The sequence below is a fragment of the Hydra viridissima genome, unplaced genomic scaffold, assembly GCF_058129835.1.
Source record: "Hydra viridissima isolate aposymbiotic clone 2 unplaced genomic scaffold, HvirCarnegie_v1 scaffold_1, whole genome shotgun sequence".
NCBI lineage: Eukaryota > Metazoa > Cnidaria > Hydrozoa > Anthoathecata > Hydridae > Hydra > Hydra viridissima.
Window position 1 is genome coordinate 5,832,072 of NW_028324300.1, and position 23,559 is coordinate 5,855,630.

Below are 23,559 nucleotides of genomic sequence, written 5' to 3' on the forward strand. Positions count from 1 at the left end.
TTTTTACCCGAAAACCCGAACCCGTTCGGTTTTTGGCGTTATCACTGTTCGGGTCCCGAAACTTAGTAAAAAGTTTTTAAAAATTGCGAAAATAACTAAAATTACTAAATTTTTACTACGAGTTATTGCTTACGGTAATTTTAGCATGTTTGGAAGATTCTGTGAAATGTATAATTTAAAATTTTAAAAATGTACTAAATTAAATTTACTTAAGCAGGGAGTTAATGAGTATTTAATCAAAGTCCACAGTTAAATAAACAACATGAGTAAATGAAAGAGGTTAAATGATGTGAAAATGTATGCAGTTTTGGTACCAAAAGTTAACTTTTTAAACACACTAGTTCTCTTAGTCATCATAGAAATAAAACACTGGTAAGTATAGCATTTCACCTTAGAATTTTTACCTAACACTGATTACAAATAAACATTTAGAGTTTAAGGATGCACTGATTCAGAGACTGTTTTCATGAGTTTCTTAGCAAGAAATAAATTGAAAGAATTCTGAACCAAATTTTAAAAAATCATTTTTGACAAAATCTTTGTCTTTTTCAATGTCATACATGTCCATAATGTTAATTGCGTCAACAGGGGGTTCCTCGATATCATCATTCGGGTCCTCATTTGAAATTGATGAAGAACTTTTGGTTTCTGAACAATATTTTTCTCTCAAACTAGTTGTTTCTCTTGATAATAAGCGGTTTTCCAGCTTTCAGAGGATCCATACAATTTCTTGCCTTTGTTTCTGTCTGGCTGGCAGCGCTGAACAAGCGTTCTGAGGATGCTGAACTTGCAGGAATCCTCAGGATAGCAAAGGCAGCCTTGGAAAGATTTGGATAGATGTTCCTCAACATCATTTCCTTTGGCAAAAAGTTCTCCTTTCAATCCAGTCGCACTCTTCTTCTGCTTCTTTAGCCGGATAAAGCTCAAAGAGAAACTTCGAATTTGTGAGTGTCAAAGGCTGTCGTTGACGAGGAATGGTTCAATGTCGGAGGCTTCTTCCCCAATTTCGCCGAACAAACTTGACAAGAACTCTTTGACAGCTTTTTCAGGATCCTTGGCCTAATTCTGGAGACTGAACTTTGTTTCTTTGAACTTGGCTTTCAAGAATTTGATGTATTAGTCTGAAAAAATATAAAAGAGAATTTAAAAAGCTAGGCTTTCATGGGCAAAAAGAGTTTAAGGGCAGATGATCAGACTTTTCATACTTAACCAACTTTTACTGTGTCCTAATATTTACATCTATTTGCATTTTTGGAATTATTCGCAACTATTCCCTCTCGTTTCTTTTAACTATTCGCAACTTTAGATTACTTCAGATCATTAATAGCATTTATTATTATTAGCAACTTTAGATGTTACTTTTGACAATTAGCATCTCTAATGGTGGATTGGAAACTTCCACAAAAGTAGACTACAGCCAGTTACATCGTAACGTTTGACTAATAATATTTTAAAATGATTTTTCACTCACATTTGTAACAAGGATCCAAGTGGTTGGCAACCAGAAAGACAACTTGTCTGGATTTTTTTCAACTTTAAGCGATGCTGGAAAGCAATTAGCACCCTGTGTAAAATTTACAAGCACTAAACAAGGAAATTAAACTAATTAGCAATGTACTACCTGGTTTTTCGGCTTCGCTGAGGAGGCAGGCATCTGAATCTGAAGATAGTTGGATTTTCTTTTTCACGATCACTTCCTAGACCTTATCATGACTGAGCACTTGACCGGCTAGTAAACATTTTCGAACTGCTTTTCTTTTTTACGCAAGTCCAATTTTAAATTCAAAATTTTTAAATTACAACCTTTTTAACATTATTTCAAGAAACGGAAAAGGAAATAATTCTGACACACAATGATGCTTTACCATCACTTTTACTGGTTTTGGCTAACCTTGGGTTTTTTGTAACAACCAATCAGAGTCGAGCATTTTAAATTAAGGGTGAGATAAAGTAATTTTGCCAAACGGATGGCGTGAAAAGCACAAGGAAATATTAAATTTTGTTTAACTGCCAAAAGGCCATGTGAAAATGTAATTATTGCGATTATTAAGGTTATATTCCACTTTGGTAACTTTTTTAGAAATATCAATTATCTTTAAACAAAATGGACCTTTTTCACAGAATACCCGACAGAACCATTCGGGTAATCGGGTTCGGTTCGGGTAATCGAGTTCGGGAACCGATAGGATCAATAACTTTCGGGAACCGATTATTTAAATTACCCGAAAGATTGAATCGAGTCGGGTATGAAAAAGTTCGACTACCCGATTTTATCGGCGTTATCGGGTAATACCCGTTCGGGTAATCGGAGTCCGATAAAACTATTTTTAGCTTTTATCGGTGTCCGATACCCGTTTATCGGTGTCCGATACCCGGTCGGGACTTGTTCGGTTCCTATCGGGACCCGGATATTCCCTACACTCGACATCAACTTTTGCACGGTCTTCGGCTGGACTTTCTTGGTCTCTCAAATCCATTTACTTTTGAAGTCTTGAATGTTTTTAACTTTACACTGAACCTCAGTTTTCCTTTGATAATAGCCCAATATCTTTCGATAGGACGTAGCTCGGGACAACTTGGTGGATTAAATTGTTTTTCATCGAATGTTACTTTACGTTCTCTAAGTTTAAAGTTGTCCCAGAGTAGTGACATAAAGCTAAATTGGGCCAAAATAACGGATTACCCGTATGAGATCTTAGAAACGGCAAATGACGTTGTATTTTTTGTAGAGCAGTTTTGAACGACGAATTGCAACATTTTCTTGCTTTTTTTAATGACGAGAAACTTTTTTCTTTTTATAAGATCTACAGCTAAAATTTCTCTTCAATTTTTTTATTGTGGAAGCAACTGTCTTAAATTTAATCGCTAAAGTTTGAACAGAAATCTCTGATTTTCTGTCTAAGGCATCTTTCACTTTTTTAACAAGATCTCGTCGAACAAAACCTTTTTTTCTTCCACTTTCTGATTTCCTTTTGATTGTACCAGTGTTCTTAAATCGTTTCACAACGCTCTGCACTGTTCTCAAAGCAATCTGCACTCTTTAGAAATTGTTTTATTTGACACACCAGGATTTTCAACGAAAAAATGCAAACTTTTTTCTCCGTTCTTGATTTGATGACATTTTAATTAAAACCAATTGTTTAGATAACAGAGTTGGGTAAACTTTGAATAACACTTATACAATGACACTTTAAAACAATTAACTATTTAAAATAATCCACAGCTACCGTAAACACCATATCAGAACACGCGCAGATTTTTTCTGGTACATGTCTTACCCAATTTTAGAACGAGTTTGGTGTATGACAGAGGGTTCCATATTGCATCAGAACATAATTTTTGTTGTCTCCAAAGTTAGTTTGAACCCAAGGAAGAACATGAAGACGAAGCACCTTGTTCAAGTACTCCTTAGTTCCCATTCTGAAACCAGTAGGCAGAAATACTGGCGGCATTTCGAGACCATTGGAAGCAACCATGCCAAACACCATTATACTGCAAGGGCTTTTTGTCTGACTAATTGATTTGATGTCATCCGAGATTTTCTCAACTTTTAAGGTAGAGATTTATCTGTTTGTTCTGCTGTTGTGAACCTAATTCACTGTGAAATACTTCCCATCAGAAAACAAAGTTACCGGCGTTTCTTTCTTGAGAATCCAAAGAAGCCTATTACTTTTTTAAAATTTCAATGCTTTAATACGCTGAATATGAAGAAACTTTTTCTGTCTGGCTCTAAATTCGGCTCCAAGGCAGTCGTGGACAATCCTCTTGATGGTCTTTTCCGAAAATTCATCTCCCTGGTAATCGTCCTTATGATCTTTAGAGGGTTCCTATTGATTCTATCTTTGACCTTGTTCACAAATGTCTGATTGACAACAGGACTCTTGTGATTGGTTCTTAGCTGTCTTTTGGCTTTACTCTCACTCAACAGAAGATTTTTGATGTTGCAAACAGTCTTTCCGAACACGTTTAGGGTCTTGACAATCTCTAAAGAGTTTAAACCCGTGTGGAGAGCACTCACAATGTGTTAACTAATTTTTTGTTGCATTTTTGACACAAAAAAAGAATATTAAACTTTTATAGATAATTATTGTGGCTGGTAAAATATTCAGAAAGATTAAGCTATATTCCCACAACCAAAAAAAAGTGAAGCGGTTTAGTTTAGCTATTTTATTAGCAATTCATTTTTTCACTTTAAAAAAAATTATTGCATTATTTAATATCAAATGTTAAATAATAAATACTTCTTATGTGTTTTAAGCATTTTATCGTGCTTAACACTCAAAACTGTAACCATTTATTAACTTGAAATACTTTTTCACTTTAAAAAAAAACCTAGTTGGGGTTTTTTGATTAGAAAGGTAATCGATTTTTATTGAAAATTATTGATCTATATGTACATTTCCAGAAATATAGATCAATAATTTTCAAACTAGTGCATATATAGTGAGGCACATTATATGTAGACTGGTTTAAGAAAATATAAATTCAATGTGGCTTTCAATATGTAAACTGATTTGCGGCTGTGTACATGAGAGTGGACATGTAGTGGCAAATAAAATTTTCCTCTCTCTGGTTTTTTATAGATCTTTTGGTGCCAAAATAGATTTGTAAGAATGCCTCGATGAAATAAACTCTTCGTTTAAAAATATAACAAGTTTTTGATGGACTTGGAGATGTAATATGCTAATTCTCTTATCTAGCCGCACAAAAAGTATACAATTATTAGCATCTCTTTTTTAAATTCGAGCTCAAAGCTTTTAGCTTGCTCTAAAACCAACCAATATAAGAAAAGCGTACAAATATCTCCAGAAAAACGTACAGATGGCCACATCTCTAGCTTTTCAACAAGGCAACAATCTTTTAATTAGAAAAGCAAATTAACTGATCCATGAAAAGTTCCGAGCAAAAATCTTTAATCGAAGATTGAAGAAGGAAGAAGAAAGAATTAGGACCATCTTTGTGTTTTTGAAGAAATTTTAAAATTCTGAAATCACTCGGTGTATTTTAGATGTTATATAGATATATGTAGATTTTATATAGAAATGTAATACTGTTGATAATATTGCTGATATAAGTAAAAAATGTAAAATAAAAAAGTTATAAATTAAAATTATAAATTAAATGTATAATAATAAAGAATTTAACGAAAAAGAAAAACTCACAAGAAATTAAGATTTTATCAAGTCCTTCTTAAATGACTAACAAGTTAACCTTTGAACATTTAAACTGAATGCATGCTAAAAAAACTCCTGCGTAGTTGTTTATTTATTGCAGCATGCAGTTGTGTGCAAAAGGATTGATGATTTGAACGGCTTTAAACTGCTTAAGACTTTTCTATGGTACTTGATTAGATTTTATAGTGCCCAAGACCTCTGATAATAAGACAAGTCTTAGTCTAAAAAACTAAAATGTTGATTAAGATTAATTATTGAGAAATATTCTCAACAAAAAACAGTGCTCTCAACGTAAAATTCTCTTAGTAACAGAGGGTCCACTCTCTTGAAAATCTATTAGAAAAAGAACACTTCATACCCAGGAAACCATACATTATTAGAATTGTGGTAGCCGCGATTAGATGACATAAGTGTCACCTATACATTGTTTCAAATTTTAAACATTTATTTAGAAAATTTCGTTTTAACATAAATAGTTAAAAGTAATTCTTATTTTCTAAAGCTATAAAAAAACAAACACGATACTTTAGCGTAACTTTTAGCGGACCCCTTAGAACCTTCCTGGTTGTTCAAATATTAGAGCAAGCCCCTGACATAAATTAAAATTCTAAAGTGCCATTAAAACATCATCTTCGATTTATATTTTTGATGCAAAGCCATATTCTTTTTAATAATTAATCATTTTGATGTAAAGGACTTTTTCAACACCTGCGCTGGAGATTCAAACTTCAAACAAAGCAATTGGTTAAAAAGTTCAGACGCTATGTCACGTGATCAAAACAACCTTTTAAAGAATATCGTAGCTGATTACAAACATTTTACAAACACTTGAAATTTTTGCAAATTTGGAGTTAGCGAATAGTAACAAAACTACGTTTAGATTTTTTTGATTCACGTTGACTTTCAGGTTGATGCAGCATTGCTATGAAAATAGGATCGTCAAGAGATTTAAGCTGGACTGTTGTCGAAGCTAGGAAGAAGAAGAAAAACAAATCTAAGGTTTGCCAATTTTTGGAATTAAAAGGATAATTAAATAGACTTATTGTTTGCGGTTGAAGCAAACAGATTTGTCGTCTGTTTCGTTTATAAATAAATTAACCGTTATAATCCCCTTGTTATTGTTGATTTCGGCCATGTTTCTTTCAGAAAACAAGGAAAGTGTGCAAAAACAAATAGAAAAGAAAAGAAAAAGATAAAACTTTTCATATACATTTTTTTTTTTGATTCAATTGAATTAGTTTTTATTCAAACAATTCTTTATGTGCAATCTTGCACAAGAGTCAATCTTTATCGACCTTGCATTGTTAGCATGAACGATTAGATGTTAGCAATCTATATGAGCATTGTTAGCATGAACGATACAAGTGGATCTCGTTAGTAACGCCAATTTTCTCTTCAATAACAATCCAACAATGAATGCTCCTTATTTAAGCTTTTTTAGAAATATATCAAAAACATGCATTAAAATTTTAGCAAGAATTTTTGTAACAAACATTACTCGTTAACTAAAAATGAAAAAAAGAGCATGCAAATGTAAATTATTGGGGGAGCTGGGAGAGTGCTTGCCTCTTACTCTAATTCTGAGTGCTCTAAATTTATTATTGATTTTTTTTAAGTAGAAATTTAAAAATTTTTTGTGATCATTTAGCATTGTGTGGAGCATTCGGAAAACAAATAAATTTTGAAATGATGAAATAAGCCTTGAGAATGTTCATAAGTAATTCATTTTGTTTCTATTAAGGTTATGAATTTTTGAAAATCATTGATGTTTTTGAGGCTTGCGGTAAAGGTGGTTTTCGTGGTTTTCTTTTCGACTGCTTTCTATCTGATTAATCATCATATTTCACGTCTTTTTTAAAAATTCCTAATGATTTTTCTTTTCTTAACAGAAAAGTTCAAATCTTCAAGGGAACGAGAATGATTTGGAGTTTGAAGTGGTTTTTCCAAAAAACGAATTTTTGCAAATGGCTTCCTCGAAGCAAGGAATTAATTGCGAAGAAAATTTAAAAATATGCAAAAATCATTTTTCATTAGAAAAATGCCCTGGTGACTCTTCTGATTCCGAAATTGAAGTTGTTGAATGCCCCGATGAAAATTCATCTAAAAATACACGACTCTATTCAAAGGTTTTGCTTCGCAATCTTCCTTTGGAAAAAGATGATATCTCAAATCAGCTTATGGAATCATCCTTTGAGGGAATTAAAGATTTACTAAACGAAGAAAATTATTTAGAAGATTCTGACATTGAGATTTTAAGTCGCACTAATGCTCAGTCTACGCTTGATCTGGATTTGTCGATATACGTAAATGAGATCGAGCGAGAGAAAAAAATGAGCAATGAGTCATTAGAGATCATTTTTGATGACAACTGGCATGCGGGACTATTTGAAGAACAAAGAGAGGAACTCATAACTCATGAAGATTGCAATATTAATGCCGAAAAAGTAGATGATGATGTGAAAAGTAAAAATATATTTAGTTTTTTACTTCTATTTACTATTTCTTTTGGTTTTCAAGTTTCAAAAAATCTTAAGAAAAACTTAATATATCTTAGCATGCTTACGTTTCTGCCACTCAAAATGCTATTGCGAGAGACTTTTTGATCCGATTAAAAACAGTGTTACAAAGCGCGTAAACGAAGCAGACAAAATGAACCGATATTCGGTCGATTCAGATGACGAAGAGTTTGGAATTAAAAAAATGTTTGAAACCGCCGCAAGTGACGTTGAAGATGTTGAAGATGTTATGACAATGAGAACATCAACTCTAACTATGCTTTTTTGCATAATTATGATTGTTGCTGTGCATGCTGGGAACGGTAAGATTATTTGATTGTAGTTTAAAGATCTACACGAGTCAAATTTAATAAGCCCACATCATATGTGAATAAAAAATTGTTCTCTTCCCTTTCTTTTCACCGATTACTTTTTTAGGATTCGGATGTGCATTTTTAAAGGACAAGTCAACAACAACACCAGTTGTAAATGTTATCGAACCGGATGAAGATTCCAGCTTCGTTCTAGAAAATAACGGTTTCGAAAATTTAAATCTTAAATCAATAAGAGCTTCATCTGAAACTAAATCTGCTCTGAAAAGTCTTCTTACTTCATTTCGACTTTTACAAGAAAAGCACAATCAATTACTAGACATCCATGATGAGACAATTAAAAACTTTAACATTCAAAAGCAAATGACTTGGTACTGGAGACGCAAAGTGAACTTGAATCAGAATGAAAATACTGATTACAAAGACCCTACAAAAAAAGAACCTGGAACCCATCAATTCTTAGTTAATGGATATGAAGACATCATTCGAAAACTAAACACATCGTTAGAAGAAGCAAAGATTAAGGCTAAAATCTGGAAAAAGAAGTATTCTTCAAGGAAACTTCAAAACATTTGGAATTATCCTGAAATTTTAAAAGATAAACATCTTTCGGATTTTTTGATCTCCAAATGTCTATATCTTTTCTCTAATGCACTAAACATTGATAGAGCACTTTTGAATCTCTCGACGCCTTTGCACGTTTTCAAAAAGCATGTTAGAAGCGTATGGAGTAACATTAGAAACAATTGGACAAAGCGAAAAGCAGAAAAAGAGACGGCACAATTTGATGTTGACAAATTTCGCAAGATTTTTACGATCAGCAACTTAGTAAGTTTCGGTTTAGCAAAAGAAAAAAGTCAAGAGAAAAAAAAGATAAGCGAAAAAAAAAGAAAAGAATGTATGAAACTTCCTGACGAATTTGTAAAAAATTCGAGTGAAAATGAAATCGCGAAACTGAAGGAAACAGAAAATGAAATCGCGAAACCGAAGGAAACAGAACATAAAATCAACGAACCGAAGACAGTGTTTATAGATTGTGGAGATCGCCAAATAAAAGTGGTAACAGATTATGAATTTCCAGAACAATTAATAAAAATGGAATCAACGTATTGTAACGTCAAAGGGATCGCAATTACGATTTTAAAAGGAAAGGTTCAAATAGTCTCTGCAGTAGACAACAAATCGCTTACTCAGCAAACAACTGAAATAAAAAAAGATTCAAAATATTCAAATCTTAGTGAAAACGAAGAAGAAGCAAAAGAGAAATGGTATAAAAACAAAATCAATCAATTAAAGTTTGATTCCGATCTCCAGAAATGGAGCAGTGATTCAAAAGTACGCAGTTTGTTGCAAGATATGGAACAAAAAATTAATCAGCTTCAAAGAGAACAAAGGAAAGTTAATGAACGATTCGAAAAAGATACAAAAAAGTTTGAAAAAAGAATCGGACAAATTACAACACGGTTGCTTAGCGATAAGGAAAATGTTATGATTGAGAAGGAGAAACTCTCCCGTCAATTAGAAAAATTGGAATCACAAGTTATTCGGATGCAATTTGATCATCAGTCCAACAACCGAGATGAAAATCTAAATTCAAAGACGAAGTTGAAAAGAGCAAACAGTGATAATACGCGTAGAAAAAGTGAGGAATACAAATCAAAAGAACGAATCAACAAGATTGCTTTTTATAAAACCAAACTGCAACAAGTTGTTAAAGAACTAAAAGTACTACAAAATAAATTTGTTCGCACACAAACGAGGTTTTTAAAACGCGAAATATTGATCAGTACTTTGAGCAAAAAAATTAATAATTACAGAAAGGTTCTTCAGGAAAAAAATTTGCTTAACATTCATGGTGGCGAAGAAGAAAAATCACGAATTGAAAATATTAACATTACAGCGTCATTTTCCGACGTAGGAAAAGAAAATCGGGTTCCATTAGCATTAAGCTATCCGAAAAACTTTGGCTTTGAAAAAAAAAGGGGAGAAATAAACGAAAATTTTCATAGTCCTCCGACAGAAAATATGGTACGAATACCACTTGCCCCTAGAGGAGTTAAATCAGATTATCCAGTAGATAATAAAATGCTTCACCCTCCTCTAGAGCCAAATAGGAAACAACAAATCAACAAAAAACCTGATAGGCAGGCTGAACCATCTTTCAAGGATCATATTTTAGATCAAGAAAAAACGGCATCCAAAATAAAGCATCCAACCAAAGAAAACTTTCCGAACCAAGAAAAACATCTGAGCCAAGAAAAATATACCAGTAAAAAACCATCCATCAAACCGAGTCCACCGATGCGATTGTCAAAAAAACAATCATACGAGTTACCGAAAAAGTTCAGTGAAGATGTTCCTTATTTTTCTGAAAAAATAAAACAAAAAAAAAGAGAGATAAAGCAGAACGCAATGCCATCTGAAAAAAAAACTACACGTGGGTACGAATTCGAAGGTCCAAGAAGTAAACTGCAAAAGGAAGATTGTGCTTCTGTTGATTGGTATAATTTGCGGATTCGTCAAATAAAAACATGCAGTATATTGCAATTAAATAATTTTTCAGATAAACCAAACTGGTATTTAGAGAGAATGAGTAATCGAGTTCCTTCTTTATCAGTTGATGATAATTGGTACTTTGATTTAACAAGCAGAGAAGACGAACTTCTTTACGAGTTTTTATAAACTTTTTACAGCTTTAGTTTACGTTTTTATTGCTCTTAATAAAGATTTCACGAAGCGTAACTTAAGATGTAAACTTTTTCACTTTATTAATTTCTATTTGGTTTCACTTTCAGAAATAAAAAAATGTCTGAATCAATATTTCTTTTATATAAATTATGAAATTGTTACGCTTGAATTCTTTTCGTTGTAAATTTTAGTTATGTTCTTTAAGAAACGTTAAAAAGTTTTTTCCTTAATTTTTTTTACAAACTTTTTCTGAAGTTGAATTAAAAGCAATTTTAGCATTCATCTTTTGAGATCATGAACAAGTAACATAACATGCTTAACATGCTTTTTGGCCTAGAACCACTGACAACTTTACCAGTCTTTACAAATTTCAGTCGTGAAGCAGCCCAATACACCATATAGTTTCATAAATTGAAATGCGCTCAGTTAAAAGGGGTTTTAAACTGGGGAGAGTAAAAGCATTAAAAAAAAAAATAACAATAATAGAAAACCAAGATTTTTCAAAGCAATAGTATTTAGCTGCACCACAGTTCCACATTCCTGTTACATATACCATTTAATCATCAAATTAACATCTTAACAGGATTATAAAAAATATAGTTTGATCAGGATTACAAGCCTTTTCATCAGCCACAAAACTTTGATACTCTCAAAATGATTTGCTGGAAAAGTAGAGAAACAAAATGCACAAATAAAACAAATAAAAGATCGTTATTTACGAAATGAAGATTGTTAAGATTTTGTCATTTATTTTTCTGTATAAAAAAATAACTGAGCAAGAAAGGAGTTGTTAGCACTGTGTTTACATGTAAGTGGAGCTCAACAAATTTAGTAGGTAATTTTTTTGTTTGCAATTTGCTGCAAATGCTCATTGTTTCATGGCCCATCATGCTTAGTATTTTTAAAACGACCAACAAAACTACGTTGGTCCTGTTGAACACTTTCAAAGACACCTAAATAGTGTCTGTCAATCGTCTTATGTGACAGCTCTTTCATATATAACTTTTAAAAACTCGTTCATTAAAAATAGTTTACATGACATTAGCAGAAATCAAGTTTTCAATTGAGTTTCGTTATTTAGAATTTAAATTTACAAGTTTTAAGCATTACAGTTTAAAGATTAAACAATTAAATGAGATCGTAACCTTTAGTTCAATCTGTATAATTTAAAAAACCATGTCTTTCACGACACACTACTGTAAACATGAGGGGGTAATTTAAAGCTACAGATTTTTTTCTTTATTACTTTGTTTTTCCAAAGTTTTAATTCAAATCTATCTATCTCCCTTATTGGAATCATAAGTTTTTTATCTCTCTATTGGAACCATCAGTTTTTTTCTGACTTAGAAGTTGAATTCTTATTGAAAGTTCCTTAATTAGTTTATGAACTTTAGGTATCTTGTTTAATGTGTAATTAAAATAATACAATTAAATATAGCTATGCATGTTACTTTATATGTTTAAAAGCTAATCTTTTTTTTCTTTTTCTTTTTTTAACATGCCATATTTTTGTCTGTTTTTTTTTTTCTCATCTGCCATCTCTTCTTTAGCTTTGATAACTTTATTATGTATTGAATAGTATACTTACTATTACATTAACTAAACGCATTGTTCTTTTAGGTATTTTAAAATTTAATTAGAGACCTTATGCCTATTTTTAATGAGTTTCTAACTTCATTTTTTAAAAATATTTTACACCCCACTTATTCTTATGCTGTAGCATAACAAAAATGTAAATTTGATTTTTGCAGGTGATGCACAAAAACTGATTGAGAAGTCCGCAAGAGATATGCATTCTGCAAGCAGATTATGGAGTGTAAATATCTTGTTCTGGATGTAGATCATACAAGGTATAGCTATCGGCTTTCAAAAAAACCTGTTTCTCCCTGTTATTGGAATTCGTTAGGAATTAAGAGGCAAGTAAATTTTGAGAATTACAACCCAGTGACGCAGTGCATGGTTATCAATCCTACCAAAAACTTCCGATTTAAAAAATTCAATGGTAGAAACACAGAATACGGATCAAGTCCACTCGCATTAATTTTTTTTTCTTTTCTCATTAGAGACCGCATGAAGTTTTAAGCATTACAGGTTAAAGATTAAACACTTAAATGAGATTGCAACCTTCAGTTCAATCTGTATAACTTAAGAAACCTTGTCTTTCACGACACACTACTGGCATGAGGGGGTAACCTAAAGCTATGGATTTTTTTGTAATTTTTTCTCTTTATTATTTAGTTTTTCCAAAGTTTTAACCGAAACGACAATTAAAAAACTTCATTGGTTTATAATGATTTTGCGAAAGGATGTAAATATTATATTTAAAGGTTAAAATAGGCGTTTATTAAGGCCTTTTTTTTAACCATGAAATTCGTATATTTTAGCATAAAACTTAGATGACTTTTTGTTGAGCAAGTTTTTTTCAAAACAAATTTTTGATGTGACAGTTTTTTTCTTCATAACGAAATATCCGAATGAGATTGCATCCTTTAGTTCAATCTGTATAACTTTAAAAACCTTGTCTTTTACGACACACTACTGGCATGAGGGGGTAAGTTAAAGCTATGGATTTTTTGGAGATTTGAGATGCACTAAGATGCCCTTTGCAAAAAGCTTTAACTCAGACGTTTTTTTTTATTATTATCTTTATTCTTGGGTTGAATTTACTTCCAAAAGCTTATCTTAAAAAAAAAAAAAAAAACAAAAAAAAAACAAACAATTTTTAACATATTGCTACCTGTTTTTTTCCGACATGAAAAAAAAATGTTAAAATCATTTTACATTAATAAAATACTAATTTTTACTTTATAGCCAGAAATTAAATACGCGAATATCTGGAGCGCAAAAAAAAAAAAAAATAAGTTGGAAAATCGTTATTCCGAACCACTGTTGTGTAAAAATATTTAATGACTAAAAAAAAGATTTAAATGGCAACTCGTTTATAATTTTTTTTAAATGAAATTCATTTTGCATTAAAAGAAGCAAAAAACAGCAACAAAAGCAACTTTGTTATACAAGAAAAAAGAAATTATTTCAGTGACGAAGAAAAAGTTTTTTTTGGGACAAAATTTTTTAATAAAACCTCCGTTAAATATTATTCTAACACGTGTGTCGTTTAATATTACTACACGTGTGTCGTTTTAAAAGAAATCAATAAATTAAATTTTGTTATTGATTTGTGTTCATTTCGGTAAATATAAAAGAAATTCGTTTAGAGATGAAAAATGATAAGAAGATTCTTGGAACTTTTTGAACGCATTTATAAAATTAGAAATTAAGTCATCGGCAACTTTTGATCAACTTTTTTTATCACTTCTTACGAGGATTCGGTTGATTTACTTAGAGTCAAACATCTTGTTCACTTTCATCCCATACATCATTCGACATTTTGAAATGGTCTTCCTCTGAAGCAACGCTCAACGGTTTAAAGTCATACAACGCTACATTTTCTGTTTCTGAAAAGATTTTATGATGATTTTCTTTAGCTGTCACATCAGTGTGTGTAAAATAATTCTCATGACTGGAAGAATCAAAATTATTTTCACTAACTGTGAAGTGAAAGACTGATGCATAATTGCTGTTTCCCTCAGATAACGTTATAGAACCGAAAACATCGTGGTGCAAATCTTTGTTATAAATACATTCTGATAGTTTTTCATCACATGATTGATTGATATTATCAATTGTAGTAAAATCATTTACAGTATTCTCTAGATTTGTTTCTGTGTTCTGCTCAGTATCAGATATTTCATATTTCACAGAGTTTTTCTGCAGTACATTATAATTATTATCCAGAAAATCAGTGCTTATTTGCGGACAATTGTATTCCTTAAAAATATTTGTATTGGTGATAGCACATGCTTGATGTACATTATTTTCAGTAACAGCTTCTTCTGCAGATTTTGTTGAACAGGTTGTTTCCTCAAGATTTAGAAGTTCTGTGTTGATGCAAATGCCTAATTTAGTATCAAACTCTCCACAAATGGAATTTTCAATTTTACAGTTTTCAAAGTCAGAATCAGTATCATACCTTATATCTTTTTGATCTCTAATTTTGTCACAATTATCATCGACTATTTCTGTGATGTTAACCTTAGCAATTGTCCCCGTAATATTTTCAAAAGATAAATCTCCTGACACCCAACTATCAAACCCAACATATTTAGGATCCTTTTCTAAATGTGTACTAACTTGATCATCTTCATAACTTATTGTTATGCTTGTTACTTCTGTAGATTGAGACTCTGCTTTCTCAATAGTTTCTATTACATCTACATATTCATTTTCATTTGCAATAACCAACTTATCTAGCTTCTCAGCACTATAGCTGTTATTCTGAATTGAATCACCACCTAGATTATCAATATGGCTGTGGTTTTTAAGATCTTCACAATGCTTAAAAATATCATCATCATCTTCACCATGTTTAAAAAATATATTTTTATCATCTTCACAACAGTCATGAATACTATCTTTATCCTCTTCACAATGATCAAAAATATTATTTTTATCATCTTCACAATGATCACAAACATCTTTATCATCTTCACAATGATCACTAACATCTTTATCATCTTCACAATGATCACAAACATCTTTATCATCTTCACATTGATCAAAAATATTCTTTTCTAGACAGTTCTGAATATGAATATCATCATTATCATCTTCACAGGAACTATGAGTATCATCATTATCATCTTCACAGGAACTATGAGTATCATTATTATCATCTTCACAGGAACTATGAGTATCATCATTTTTACAGTAATTATGAACACCAATGTTTTCTTCAGATTGACCATAAATATTATAAATTTCATCTACACAGAAATCATGATTATCTTCAACTTCATTTTTACAGTCACTATGAATATTATCACCCTCATTTTCTGAACAACCATGAACATCTCCAAGATCATCTTTAAAATGATCATGAATATCAAAACTCATACTTTTACAATCATCTTTTTCATTATCATATTCAAATTCATTTTTATTGACACTTAGATAATTGGGTATCTTGTCATCTTTTTTTTCAGATTCATTATCATTTTCATTTTCAACAGGTTTCATTTCACTTTCTTCAACACTTAAATAGTCAAGTAAATCTATATCATTCCTTTCTAAATTAGCATCATTTTTTTTAACATTCAATGCTTCCACAGAATCTATACTACCAAAATTCAATGCATGCCCAGTCTTTACGTTATCATCATCTTCTTCACACCTTAGAACAGGTTTATTATCTGTGCCATCTTTTATACTTTTGTGCCATTCTTCATTTGGGGCTATTTCTAGATAATATAGAGACTGAAATAGTACACTCTTAAATAATGTGATCAGGTTTCAATAAAGTTTTGTCTTTTGTCTTTTGTTGCTGCTTTTGCTGTTTCCAAAGTGTTGTGAAGTAGTTTTGTTTGAGGTTTTGGTAAAGTAGATAGTTCAGTCGAGTTTATTCGACATTCAGTGCACTTTCTATAAAACAATCTTTTTAAGTAGTTTGTTTGTCATAAAAAAATGCATAATAAAATAGATAATTATGAATTAACTATTTTTTAAATTAAAATTTACTAAAGAGTTAGAAACAATTAAAAAGGTACAAATCCCATACAATTATTATTTTAACCAGAATAAAAATTTTAAAGAAATGTAGCATTTTATTTTCCTTGAAAAATTTGATACTTAATTAGGTAAGAGCAAGCAATCTAAAAAATACCTGTAGATTCAGAGATAATATGAGATTGAAGAGTTTCAAGATCCTTCGTCTCAGAATCCATAGGTTCATCAAGTGAAGTGCTAAATATAGGTTTTGAAGATGCTTCATCATATGAGCTTGTAGGATCAGCAACAACAAGAAACTTTTGCTTTCGATCCTCAGATGACACACCTTCATTGTCCTCCTTGTATTCTACTACACTAACACTGGTTGGAGGATAACTGACTAAAAAAAATTATTTCATCTGAACAGCAACATGGCTTTTCACTTAATTAGCTATAGTTTAAAACAACAGAATTTATTCAGCAGACTATGCTTTTGGCTAATTAAAAGGCTACAAACACGTTTTTATTTATTTTCAAGAACTATTCCATTTTTAAATATAATGGCAATATTTAGTATTTCACAAAACCAAACTTTTCCATATCACATAAACATTTTTACCTGTAAACTCAGAGTGATTAATTGTATCTTTTACTTCAATAACAGATTCATCATTTGAGTCATTGACTGTACTACTTTTTACTACAGTAACAGCTTCTTCACTTGAGAGGTATGTGTGTAAATTTGTAAATGCAGCAGGTGCTTCATCATCAGCTGGAGCTTTTTCCTCAGATGAACTTATTTCATCAGGTATACTACTCTCTGTCAACTGCAGATTTTCTTCACTATTATCTTTTTCATGCCCTTTTAAAAAAACATCAAAATTCTTCTCTTCATTTAAAACTAGATTAGAAGCAAGTTGTTCAATTACTTCGCATGATTCTTTCTTACATAAACTTTCAGAAACATCAACTTTTAATATAGAATTGCTAGAATTTTCATTTGTAACCTCTGTTAGAGTATCAATTGGTTCATTTGTGACATGAAGTGGCTCTGATTTAGTTTCTATTTTCTTAGAATCCCCTTTTGATTTTTTTGTTGTATTTTCTTTAGCAGGCTTCTTAACAACCTTTCCAGGTTGAGATGGTTTAGAAACTGTTGTACTTTTAACTGGTGCAGGCTTTTCAGATACTTTTGCTGATGGAGGCTTTGGCTTTGATTTAACATCTGATACTGGTTTAGTCAAAGGTTTTGCAGATCCTATTACATTAGACTTAATTGGTTTGGAAACAGCTGATTTTGGGTTTGCTTCTTTTGAACTTTCTACAAGTGGCTTACTTTTCATAACTTTAGGTTTTGAAGAACTGTTTGATTCTGATTTACTCTGATTAACTTTACTTACAGATTCTGGAGTTACCTTAGTTGCTTCATGGACATCATCAGCAGTAGCTACAGGTTTTTTTGTCATGGCTTGCTTCTGTTTGGTTTCAACAGGTGCTTTTACTGTTTTAGCTGTGGGTGATGCCTTGCTATTTGTTGTAGATGTTGCTGAGGTTGTCTTTTTAGCAGATTGGGCTGGAGCTGAAACAGGTTTATTTGAGGATATCTCTTTGACAACATTGTGAGAAGTTGTAGGTTTAGTTTTTTCTTCATGTTTTGGTTTGCCATTTGACAAAGATGAAGGTTTTGTTTTACTTTTACTATCTGGTTCTGATTTTACAGATGGTTTTGTTAAATTCTTAGTTCCAGAAATAGAAGGCTTTGCAGGACTAGCAGGCTTTTTTGTTGGCTTCAATTTTTCTGATTTTCCTGTTTCAAGTTTGCTTCCACCAGATTTTTCCAATTTCTTTGTATTTGAGTTTCCTTTATCTTCTAAAAGAACTGGATTTTCAGAACTATCAGTTGGAGCCAAATTAGCTTCTTCCATTTTAATGGTCTTCTAAGTGTTCTTTAATTATAAATCTTAATGCGTAATTACTTTAAGTGCAATTACAAAGTCTGGAGTACAGATACAAGCATTAATAGCCCTCCCACTTAAACTTTAAAATATAAGACAGACAGATTCCTCTAAAACAAAACAAATTAAAAATAAAACAATGACAAGTTTGCAAAAAAACAGTATTTTTGACAATACAATTAATTGGCAAAAGGAACCAGCTAGATACTAGTATGTAGATAAGGCAAATTTTGTCTACTAAGGTGAATATATGCGTATGTATTCAGGGTGTAAACCAAGGCTGTAAATTCGTATTGTCTCATCAATTATAAATAATTCAGCAATTCTAAAAACTCACAACTGATCTGCATTTTTTATGTAAGCTTTTAGTAAAACATTATTGAACAAACTGGGATATTTTAATTTTTAATTTCTCTCAAAAGGGATAGAACTAACAAATATGCATGGGTTATACCATGCATACTTGTTAGTTCTATCCCTTTTGAGAGAAATTCAATTTAACACTAGACTCTTTGGACTTCGTTTGGTTTCATAAGTAATGCACTAATACTTAAGCCTGAACAAACAGAGTAATTGTCACAAGGGTATGAGCAAACACATATGCAAGATAATCGCCATCTGTTTTTATCAAAAGTTTGGAAATTTCAGACTCAAATAACTAAAAGCTTTAAAATTACAGTCGTGATCCAAAACTTTTAAGTTGACTATAATTGGGTACCTATATTATTGACATAAAGTCTGCATTCAAAAAACGCTGTTTGATAGCTAAATGCTCTAACTAATTAAATCGTTTTACTCTTTCAAAAGTAAAGTCATAAATACTTACGTAGCTAGTTTTATAGTAAAAATAAACTAGGTATATCTACTCACTAATCTATGTATCAACAACACGCCTGTTATTCTCACGCCTTCGCGGTTTTAAATAAACCTTTTACCAATATGTTCTGGTGTAGTCCGAATTGTTCGGTCCTGAAAATTACTTCAAATAATCCAGTTTTATTGTTCCAAAAAAGCTGATGACTTTAGAAATTTAGAATGAGTTCAAAGAAGATATTTGAACTAGATTGTAACTACATACACTTAATATTTACATGTATTTGTACTTAAGGTTGTCAAATAACTTTTATTAGCTGAAAAATAAATAAGTAGGCTATTTTATCTAAACACAAATGTAATCAATGTAATCATAAATACAGTAAAATATGAATTATTTGTGAGATACTTGTGCTCTTGAAATTGATGATCATCACAAACAAAATTGCATTTTATAAAAAAAAAAAAAAAAAAAAAAAAAAACTCTGAAACTCAAGTAGACAAATAAAATTAAACGAGTCGTTGAAGAATGCGAGTCTTTTTATTTATCGGGCATTTTTTAGAGACTCATCACCTACTTTTTTTTAAATTGCGGTTTAAAAATCTTGTTTTCTAAACGCGCACAACTTCTGCCTGAATTTACTAATTACCTATTTTGAACTTTGGTCACACAAAATGCGATGTATAGAAACGCCTAATGAACCATCATTTCTGTAATTACGTTCCGATAATATATTTATCTATTAATATCGATTGTTATCTGCAGTTTAATGAAGTGATGCAGAACGTTGTAAACGTCAAAGCAAAAACAGTCGACAATGTTACATAACTAAAACTTTAAGCAATACACCAAAAACCTACACTCCGAAAAACAGCGACAGCAGATAATTCAAACCCAAGAAAAAAAAATGTATAATTGCATTCACAAAGTTGGTCCTATTCTTTTCTCTTACAATAGTTGAGCCTCGTTTTTTTCATAAATAATATTCTGTTTTTTTCCTGCTAAAACTCTTCAAAAAAGTTGTAAAAACAAAAATTTGTACCCACCGCGAATATTTTCTTTTTTTCTACCACACCTTATGAGCATGAAAATATTTTTGATAAAAAACAGTTAACGGTCTTTCATATGTAAATCAGCTGCCTTTTTTCGTTTCACAGATTGAACCTTTCTATTTCAATGCTCCTTATAAATCATTTATTTTTACTTTTCTAAATAGACTGAAAGTAGACTAAATAGGGAGAGACTTCAGTTGGTGATAACGTTTTTTCATTTTAAATCAGCCAATCAATATTTTATTTTTGAAATGTCATTCCTTTAACGTTTTGACATTTAATTCAAAGGTGAGGAAAATCATTAGATAAATATCTTCCGAACTCCTATTCTAAAAATTGTTTGTTAACTTTAAAACGAAGTTCAAAATTTTTAAAATTATAATCCGTTAAATTTTTTTTTAAAATTAGCGCTTTTAAGAAAAAAAAAAGAAAAGAGTTAGAAAATCACTTAATATATCACATTATATAATTCAGATTATACTTAACAAGTATTTTGGATTGTTATACATTGCTTTTCTTTTATATATTAAAATTCTTTAAGTACTATTTGAAACTTTGTTTTTTTACAACGCCCTATTTAATATTTTATTTTTAAATGGAAGCAGTTTAAATGTAGGCAATTAACCAATCAACACACGCGTTTTGATTGGTTAAGTGGTATAATAAGAAAAAAGGGCAGATGTTATAGAGATCTCACCTGGTTAAAAGGCGTTTATGTGGAGAACTGGAGAACTGGAGAACAAAGATAATATTTGAGAAGAAGAACGGCTGTTATAACAAAATAATTCTTCTCCCATAAAAGCGGATGCAATTGCCAGAATTTTTTTAAAATTTTTTTCATTTTTTTGATTTGATAAAAAAAAGATTTAAAACAAATTTTAAAAACAAAATTCAAAGTTTACATTTTTCAAGATTAAACTTATGAATAGTTTTTGAACTCGATGATTAAAAAAGATCACGAGAGATATTTTATTCACTAGCATGTCTATACTTAGCTTTTAATATCGCCCATACACGATTTCTAGATTTAATTCAATGCATAGATTTTAAAGATTCTATCGCGGTTTTTACAATTACTAAGGAACTTGTTACAACTAGGGGCTTTACGGCCACAAACGACTAGGGGATTTACGATCAAATACTTCATGAGGATTCCATTCTCCAATACTTGATTATGTTCGGTAATTTAGGCACAACTTTTCTTATTACTATTAGACCCTTTTTAAAATACTCTTGGTTACTCAAGTGTTTTAGCAAAGATATCGTACCCCCCGCCCCACCCTCCACGTTGATATTTTAATAAAAATTATAAGTTTAAAAAAGTACCTTCAGCAATTATAGTAAATAATGTTTACATGATGTTGTTAGGTTACTGGAAAATTTTAGACAGTTCGAGTTTCAAAACCGAATTTTAAGTTTCATATCGTTATTCTTCCGACAACTGTATAAAATTTAAGACTCGAGCGTGTTTTCATTAAAAAATTGATAGCTTTTGTTAATTAGAATTTGAACGGATTATGATTTCAAAAAAGTTCTTTTTTAACCTATTTATTACTGATTATACAAATATTTAAAAAAACACACACACTCACAGAGTGAACTGGGATTAGAGTAAACGGCTAAAAATTCAAATATTTTATTGGGGAAAATAAACAAGTCAAATTTTGATGACAATTAGGATGTTAAGAAAAATAAGCTAAAAATAAAATGAAAACTATTTAGAAATTAAATATACAAAAAAAATATTTATTAACTAAATTGAATTGTTTAATGATCAGAAGCTGGTCCGTGACTCATTTTGTATCGGAATTATCTACAATTATCTACAAAGTGTTTTCGGAAAAATGTTGGTAACAGCACTTGAGATATAAATATATGTAATTTCATATCATATTGTTACATCGCCATTATATAGCTTTTGTATATATATATTTTAAATTCATTTAAATAAATCATATTGATTAATGATTCTCAGCAATTATTTAAAACCAAAAAAAAAATTATTACAAATGATTATGCAAAAAGGTTCTAGAAAGAACATCTGCGTTGTGTGAACAGAGAAGAGTTTAATAGTTCATGCAGGATTAGTACAACAACAGTATATAACAGCATCATCAGTATCTACAAAAACTAAAGGTTTAAAAGAAGTTTATAATTACTATAGCACTGTAGTTGCTTTATCAGCAGGTGATTCATTAATCTTCTGGCACACAGCAATGTGTAATTAAGAACTAAAAGCTTCAGAAGTTTTTTACTTTATACGGAGTGTCCCAAAAAATATTTAAATATTTACTCTTATTTCTTATTTTCTTTTCTAAGTACAAAATATAAAATAATGCCTTACATTAGACTAAACTTTAAAAACGTAAATTTTTATAAAAAATACTTCTTTTAATAGGTGTGGGATCGTAGTATAAGTGAAAAGACGATTTATAAGAGAGTTTCAGATTGATCCACCTACGAGACTTTCCATTACTCACATTAGGAATAAATTTGAAATAGAGGACATCGGAACTATTACTTTCCAAGAATCCACACTCTGAATTTATCAACATTTAAATTTAACCTGTCAAACAATCGCCACAATCAGAGCTACTGGGCACCATAGAATGTTACATAAAACATCATATAAAATTACCAGTAATAAAGTTACTGTGAGGTATGGATTGTTATGGATTATATGGGGAGTGTGGGTAGATAAAGTTACTGGGAGGTAACTTTAAGTGTGGGGTTTAATTGGACCATTCTTTTTGTTAACGCTGTGACTGGTGTAAATTTGCTGCAAGAAAAAAATTGTGCCAAGATTTCTTAATCAGTTTGAGCATAAACAGAACAACTTTTTTCTGCAAGACAAAACACCTCCCCACTATCATCGAGATTTCATTATCTTAATGAAAATCTGCCGAATTAAAGGATTGGGCGAAGGGGTTCCATTGAATGGCCCCCACGCTCTCCAAAATTCACGTTATTGGATTTATCAAAATAAAGTTTATCTACCAACGCTAAGGGTCTGCGTCTCGTTATTTTTTTTAATCGAGACGAGACGAGACGATCCTAAAGGCTTTGTCCCGATTAGCGATAAAATTCGAGACAATTTTTAATTTTCAGTCGAAATCCGGGACGATACCGAGACGAGACGAGATGTCCCGGACAAAATAGGAACTTTACAATTTCCCGGAATTTACATCTTTTTAACGGGACATAACGAGACATAACGAGACATACTAGTTAATCCTTAATATAAAATTTAATGAATTTCTGGCACAATTACCATTATTTATTTCAGCTGCTATTATTGATATTGTTATACCATCTACATAAACACAGCTTTGTAAAAGTTAATGGTAGCAACTGAAATCAGGGGAAAAAATATATTTTTGGGATAGTATTTAAATCTTTCCACTAAAATATGTTGGAAGAAGGGGATAAATGTGTCCGAGGGCTAAGTTTCTGATCATTTAGTATTGTTTACCGCTGAGGTCAGTATTCACTTCTAATGCAAGAG

The 23,559-nt window shown here is 31.0% G+C and overlaps 2 protein-coding genes and 1 long non-coding RNA gene across 11 annotated transcripts; 1 reads left to right on the forward strand and 2 right to left on the reverse strand.

The window, feature by feature from the left end:
* Positions 1 to 454: 454 nt before the first annotated feature.
* Positions 455 to 4,586, reverse strand: LOC149893052 (uncharacterized). Of its 2 annotated transcripts, XR_016456336.1 has the most exons (4): positions 1,622 to 4,586; positions 1,472 to 1,545; positions 924 to 1,121; positions 455 to 746 (listed from the first exon to the last, which is right to left on the reverse strand). It is a non-coding gene; the product is annotated as an uncharacterized LOC149893052 (long non-coding RNA). The 2 variants fall into 2 exon arrangements; XR_016456334.1 differs by having other exon boundaries at positions 455 to 1,121.
* Positions 4,587 to 5,944: 1,358 nt separating this feature from the next.
* LOC145188185 (uncharacterized) lies at positions 5,945 to 10,909 on the forward strand. The gene is made up of 4 exons (XM_080064766.2): positions 5,945 to 6,173; positions 7,064 to 7,637; positions 7,729 to 7,992; positions 8,108 to 10,909. Exons 1-4 carry the CDS (start codon positions 6,099 to 6,101, stop codon positions 10,681 to 10,683), a joined length of 3,489 nt encoding a protein of 1,162 aa, XP_079920892.2. The 5' UTR covers positions 5,945 to 6,098; the 3' UTR covers positions 10,684 to 10,909.
* Positions 10,910 to 13,408: 2,499 nt separating this feature from the next.
* Positions 13,409 to 20,189, reverse strand: LOC145188172 (uncharacterized). 8 transcript variants are annotated; one of them, XM_080064746.2, is made up of 4 exons: positions 20,049 to 20,189; positions 16,853 to 18,298; positions 16,409 to 16,633; positions 13,409 to 15,986 (listed from the first exon to the last, which is right to left on the reverse strand). In XM_080064746.2, the coding sequence occupies exons 2-4, from the start codon at positions 18,156 to 18,158 to the stop codon at positions 14,035 to 14,037; spliced, it is 3,483 nt and encodes a 1,160-aa protein (XP_079920872.2). In that variant the 5' UTR covers positions 18,159 to 18,298; positions 20,049 to 20,189; the 3' UTR covers positions 13,409 to 14,034. The 8 variants fall into 8 exon arrangements, with proteins under 8 accessions (XP_079920872.2, XP_089956292.1, XP_089956283.1 ...); XM_090100166.1 differs by lacking the exon at positions 20,049 to 20,189 and adding an exon at positions 19,863 to 19,887; XM_090100157.1 differs by lacking the exon at positions 20,049 to 20,189 and adding an exon at positions 19,059 to 19,188.
* Positions 20,190 to 23,559: the final 3,370 nt, after the last annotated feature.

Bases quoted from the DNA above. Each gene is read 5' to 3' on its own strand.
- LOC145188185 (XM_080064766.2), top strand. From the start codon at position 6,099: ATGAAAATAGGATCGTCAAGAGATTTAAGCTGGACTGTTGTCGAAGCT. The intron at 7,638-7,728 runs GTAAAAATATAT...AATATATCTTAG, and splicing joins AGTAGATGATGATGTGAAAA to CATGCTTACGTTTCTGCCAC. The intron at 7,993-8,107 runs GTAAGATTATTT...TTACTTTTTTAG, and splicing joins TGCTGTGCATGCTGGGAACG to GATTCGGATGTGCATTTTTA.
- LOC145188172 (XM_080064746.2), bottom strand. From the start codon at position 18,158: ATGGAAGAAGCTAATTTGGCTCCAACTGATAGTTCTGAAAATCCAGTT. The intron at 16,634-16,852 runs GTAAAAATGTTT...AATTTTTTTTAG, and splicing joins TAATCACTCTGAGTTTACAG to TCAGTTATCCTCCAACCAGT. The intron at 15,987-16,408 runs GTATTTTTTAGA...TATATTATCTAG, and splicing joins TATTATCTCTGAATCTACAG to AAATAGCCCCAAATGAAGAA.